The sequence below is a fragment of the Corticium candelabrum genome, chromosome 4 (assembly GCF_963422355.1).
Source record: "Corticium candelabrum chromosome 4, ooCorCand1.1, whole genome shotgun sequence".
In the NCBI taxonomy this organism is placed as follows: Eukaryota; Metazoa; Porifera; class Homoscleromorpha; order Homosclerophorida; family Plakinidae; genus Corticium; species Corticium candelabrum.
Window position 1 is genome coordinate 8759184 of NC_085088.1, and position 6358 is coordinate 8765541.

At 43.0% G+C, this 6358-nt stretch overlaps 1 protein-coding gene across 1 annotated transcript; it reads left to right on the forward strand.

The window, feature by feature from the left end:
- Positions 1-1179: 1179 nt before the first annotated feature.
- On the forward strand, positions 1180-2602 carry LOC134178887 (uncharacterized). Its single transcript, XM_062645799.1, has 4 exons — positions 1180-1297; positions 1364-1507; positions 1590-1676; positions 1752-2602. The coding sequence occupies exons 1-4, from the start codon at positions 1223-1225 to the stop codon at positions 2262-2264; spliced, it is 819 nt and encodes a 272-aa protein (XP_062501783.1). The 5' UTR covers positions 1180-1222; the 3' UTR covers positions 2265-2602.
- The last annotated feature ends 3756 nt before the right edge of the window (positions 2603-6358 follow it).

Below are 6358 nucleotides of genomic sequence, written 5' to 3' on the forward strand. Positions count from 1 at the left end.
GGTCATTGCGCATGGATTTGATACGTCGTAGAAGTTTTGTAAATATAGAGCAAGTATAGCGTTTGTTTTCGACTTCGAACGGTTACTTTCTACGGCGAAAACGGGCCCTTTGCAAGCCGCACGTGATGGACAAGATTCCCGGAAGTTGTCACCGATATGACTTCGGTATCTCAGAAGAGAAGCCATGGAGGTGCACGTCAAGGGGCAGGACGTCGCCGCAAGTGCACAACAAGTGTTCTGAAGACTATTAAACTGTCGCAAGACATCTATACTAGATGCGAAGAGTCCCATTGTCTGCGTACCGGAATAACCACTGCTCCTTCGTCAGCAGACGTGTCTGATGCACTAATACGCGTTCTATCGTCACGAAACGCCATTACGCTGTCCTAGGAGTCCCGATGTAGGTTTGCGCGCGAAGTGTGACACGCCTAGAGCGCACAAGCATGCGCACTTGTGCGCTCAAATCTTGACAGTGTCGCTTTAAGTTGTTGAAAGTAACACATCATCTTGTGTCACATTGTATTTTGTACCTGCCTTGTCTAAGTTCGTGTAGGGCTTCAAGAATTCAAGATTCAAGAAGCCTGGATGTACCAATGATACAACAAGCTAAAAATAACGGTCGTCTGCAAAATACCTTGAAAGCGAATATTAATGATGACTCATCAAATGATGACTGCAATTACTACTAGAACCTGGAAAAATGATGACTCAATCGTTTGAACTCATCCGCGTAAGGCAAGATATTTAGAGTGGAGTTGTGACATTGTGGCTGTCCTTTTTTGAGAGATGACTATTCATTCTGTCAAGTGCACTAAACTTGAGAAGGCTTTGTCAAAAGCAGTTTGCTCTAATCTGCCACAATGCAGCAGTGGCTCTTCCCACTTGCAAGCATTGTGTGTTTAGGACTCTTTAACTACACAAGCAAGATTCGTAGTCTCGATAACAGCTTGCGTAGTACTTCAGTTCAGCAGCATGAAAATCAAGGTTTCCGTATTCCATTGTTATAGCAGCACTCATGTGTCATCTCGTACTCATCATCGCTGCGTACTCTTGCTGCTTAAACAAGTATAGTGCTCATTTGGTAATCTGATACAATCTTTTGCAATTGTGCTTGCTTAAAGCGACACTGTCAAGATTTGACCGCACAAGTGCGCATGCTTGTGCGCTCTAGGCGTGTCACACTTCGCGCGCAAACCTACATCGGGACTCCTAGGACAGCGCAATGGCGTTTCGTGACGATAGAACGCGTATTAGTGCATCAGACACGTCTGCTGACGAAGGAGCAGTGGTTATTCCGGTACGCAGACAATGGGACTTTTCGCTAGGATGTCTATAGCTAGGAGTTGATTATGCGTGTTTTCAGGAAGAAGCTAGATGCAACTGCAAGGGTACATGCCAGAGAGTCCGTCGGGGGAATAGAGGTTGTCAATGTAAAGCAGCAGGGGTACGATGTGTTCTATTATGCGGATGCAGACAAGAACGTTGCAGAAATTGTGATCACTTGGACGTTAGCTTGCATGGAGCCTTTTTGTAGCTAGGCTACCTACGCGTTGATAATATTATTGGTGTGCCTTTTTCACTGAATACAGGGTGCACATATGAGGAATGATGATGAAGAAACAGTCCGTGCTGTAACAGCTCCTAGAGAGTCATTTCCCACAGAGGAAGAAATCCAGGTTGTGAAGATACCCATTGATACAATTGTCCTAATATCTCGCAATGATGGTAGGTATTACATGAGTTCTTTGTAGGGATTCGTGAGAGGGTTGACAATAGAACAGCTGCAAAGAACGTTGACCAGTTTCTTGCGTCATGGTAGAGGATCGTTTGATCTTGCCAGAATGTATTCTGATATTGAGGACCAAGGCACTGTGGGAGATCACCCGTTTGCTGCACCCCCCAACCCAAATCCTCCTAGGTCGTGCAAATGTGGAAGGTGTGGGGACATGGGTACAGGAAGAGCAAGAGAGAACGTCTGCTGCCAACAAGATCAGTGTGTCACAACGGAAGAATATTTGAGAGCCACATGTCTAGATCATAATGTGCTGACACTGACCATCCGACTACATGCAGATTACATGAGTGAAAGACCCAACTACAGAGCAAATGGATTTCGAAAGGCAGCTTATCGGCAATACATTCTTGGTCGCTATGGATATCTGGGTAAAGGAACAAGACGAATAGCTCCTTCTTGTGTTGTTTGTTGTGTCAGACATTGGTTTCCAGCACCAGATGGGAGGTACATGGGCTACAAGAGTGAGTAAGCAACGTTTAACAGGGATATTCCTCTACCCTGGTACCCTAACTTTAGCTAAGTAGGTTCTTGGTATACATTGACTGTTCCTTTTATCTCGCATCCACGTCATCGATTTCATCGATTTCTCTGGTTGTGTGAGCATTGACTGTTGAGTTGCTGTTACCTTCACATATAATATAATATATGATATATGAAACGTTGCTTTGATTTCAACTCAAAATGGTCATTGTACCTGTTCTGCTGCGCTGCTGTTCTACAAGAGAACTGGTACCAGGAGGAGCAACAGGAGCAATAGTTGACTGCGCAAAAGAGGATTTCAATGGCTTCTGTAGTACTGATCCAGTATCTTTGACTTTTTGCAGTAATACTCTGTGCATAAGCTGTGAAATGTGTGGGTAAGTCTTGTGCTGCTTGACCTTTGTAACGGTCCACTGTTGTGAGTTTTTATTGTATTTTCTGTGAAATCTTCTCTCACTAGACGTTTTTGGTTGTGCATGTTGTCTGTCCACATGAACATTGTGATCCAGTGCAGCAAGCAAACAGCGAGCTTTGAATGCATCAAACCTGTCATCAACAAATGAGGAAACATTGCCACGGTAAACTCATTGATACAAAGTAGCAAAATAACCCAAATGCTGTTCGTTTAGGGGCATACTTCAAGATTACACTGTGGTAGTTCTCTAATGCACCTGTATGCCTAGAATCAAACATGCATCATGACCATTGGACTAGAATGAATCTCAAGTGAGAACCAATACCTAGATCGTGCATAATATGCCATTGATCTCATCCACTTTGCATCAAGAACAATCTTCCTGAGAAATTTCATTGCTTGAGAATCTACTCCGAGAGGTGTCTTTGCAGTGTCATTGATATCAGCTTCTGTCAATTCACTGTGGTGGCATCTACCAGTGGCCCAGGTATGCTCACCAGAGACATGATGCAGCACTCCTATCCAGATGGCCTGCAATGAAAAATTGCATATCTCAGAATGAGGAGTCTGTGACTTTCTAGTCCTTACATATACTGCTCTTGTTGATTAATAATTAATTGATGAAATAGTAGGTTTTTGCCACCTACTGTGTGATATAATATCTCATTTAGCTAGCAAACACAAGACAACTACACTGGAGCGGTGTTGACATTGATTCATGCCCTAGCTTGATATGAGTTTGGGTATTGCTGGTGCTAAGTGATGTCTTCTTCTGTTTTATTTTAATGCGTAAAAAAGATGAATGAAATTTTGGTTTGCAAGACCAAAATTGGTGAACTGCTATCAAATCTGGAACTACTTCTCATGATATATTGATAGCACACACACACACACACACACACACACACACACACACACACACACACACACACACACACACACACACACACACACACAACCAAAAGAGCACCTTCAATTTCTGGACGTCTCCCTGTGCCTGTTCACACGACCACCAGAAATGGTTGACTATGGACCTTTTCCATGGTCTTAATTCTGCAAGCTCCTTTTTCTTTGATGCCTGGAAAAGAAACAAGCTATTGAACTGATTTTGAAATAAAATTCGTTGTAACAAAAGCCTAAAAACCTCAGACAACGCTTTTGCTAGCTTCTTGGCTTTATGCCAGACATCTAGGGAATGAAAGATCTCTTTATATTCGGCATCTCGTGCTACACAGTATAGTAGAAAACAAGAAGATAGAGTCGTACCACCTGTGAGTTAGCTGAAAAGGTTATACCCATCATTGCTTTTACACTTGTGGATGCATCTGTGACAAGTTCTACTACGTTGATCCTGAGTCGGACAGATGTCATTCCTCGCTGAAGACCAAGTTTTTCCATCCTCATGCTCTTTAAGTCTACATCTCGTTTGTCAACAATTTGTACATCAATAACTTTGTGGCTCTCACAATCCATTAACGAGTAGACACAGTACTTTGCTGAGAAACCTGGTGAGTCGTTCCTCCCATCACCAGCTAGGACAACAGGGCAGTTTGCAATGTCAGCAAGATTTGTCTCCCTGGTCTCCGACCAAAGTTCAAAAACTGAGGGACAAATGTAGAGTCTTTGAATTCGATAGAATGTTGATTGTGACTGGAACTTCAACCCCAAGAAACGGCACATGAGCTCAATCTTTGCAAACTGGTTGCCAGAGAGAACTATTGAGGAAGCAAAAAGCAGGTCGTTGGTGAAGAAGGGATATGACTTTCTTCCCTTGCAACGCTTAGAGCTACTCCATGAGCCTTCATGACGATTTCTGCAATGCCATTGTAAACAAAGTGTGCCACCAACATACGTTTGCTTCACTGATATCTTCTCTTGACAGAAGGGATGCCTGCATGCTGTCCCAAGAAGCTGCAAGATGTTGTCTGCATCACACACCACTCGAGCACAAGTAGTCGTCTCTTCCAAATCATCCTCCAAGATGGTCCTTTGTGCTGGTATGGAGCTACCATGAGCACAAAAGTTGACTTGAAGCACTGGATGTGGTCGTGTGTAATGGATTGGAACCTATAAAACATTCTGATACTACACATGTGACTTAATAAATTTCTACCCTCTCAACCTCAGTTTCATTTTGAGAAGGAATTGGTTCTGCTGAAGAATTTATGTCTGAATTTTCTGGCAGAATAGATGTATCCAAGAAACTTGCATCAAGTTCATCATCCAAGCAAGGGTTTTCATCTATCAGTTCAGGTAAGGAATCACTGAAACTGGATAACAGACAAACGTACCCCTATTCATGCCCAAGCAACTTTGTAAATGAATGAAGAAATCTAGGTACCGTACGTTTCTAAATGATGGTCAATTTCAGATGTGTCATCTGATTCACCTTGAATTGCCAGTAATCGCTGTATCCTGCAAGCAGAATGTATGCAGAGAAAGTAATGCAACCATGAAAATGGCTTCCAATGAAGGATTTACTCAGATTGGTTGTGGATTTCTTCATCATCTTCTTCTGACCTACTCAAACAGCGCAGACAAGCATTCTACCCTGATGTTGATGAACTGACATCCGAGTGCTGCCACACACCTACGGACGCTTTTTCTTCACTGTTACCTTGACTGCTGCTTGTAATATTGATAGGTGTGCACCCATCCTCGACCCCTGACAAGGAATCTTCACTAACCATGTACAGAGAGTATATAAATTATGTAGAATTTACAAAACAACTTTATCAAAACAATCGAGAAGCAGCAATCTTCAAAATATATGAGCTATTGCCTCGATCACTAATACAATATCGTGGGCAAGAACGTAAATTGTCATCTAAAATATATTTTACCATTTCTGACTGATAGGACTCAGACGTGTGGCAAACCGTTGTCTTCCTTGTCTCACCTGGTTGGGTGTAGAGCAGAGATTTAGTACATCTGTGACACATATGTACATTGCAGGGAGAGAAGTTCCAGTAGGCTGTACATGTCCAATCAACACACAATGCAGTCTAGTGTTGTTTACCTTCATACTCTCTTGAATCATCAGTTCTTATTCGCTTAGATGGTAAGGAGTCTTCAGATTCAGGTGCTTCATGTCTTTGGCAACTAAATTCATACGGAACGAGGGCGCACACATGCACACAGCATTACATAATACTACAGTGATTAATTCACAGGCAACAATCTCTCACCTGCAGGACTCAACGAATACCAGAAGTAAACCAGCAAGCTCTCCAAAAGACGACACCTGCCACTGAACCTTTAATCGCCAAAGCCTACTATAGATGTCTTGCGACAGTTTAATAGTCTTCAGAACACTTGTTGTGCACTTGCGGCGACGTCCTGCCCCTTGACGTGCACCTCCATGGCTTCTCTTCTGAGATACCGAAGTCATATCGGTGACAACTTCCGGGAATCTTGTCCATCACGTGCGGCTTGCAAAGGGCCCGTTTTCGCCGTAGAAAGTAACCGTTCGAAGTCGAAAACAAACGCTATACTTGCTCTATATTTACAAAACTTCTACGACGTATCAAATCCATGCGCAATGACCTAGTCAAGTACGACGATATCGGCTGTCAGGCACTCAAAGCACGAAAAAAGTCGATCTATTGCCAAAACGTGGCAGATAACGCAATATAACTACAGGTAAAATTGCACTTGCCAACGATTCC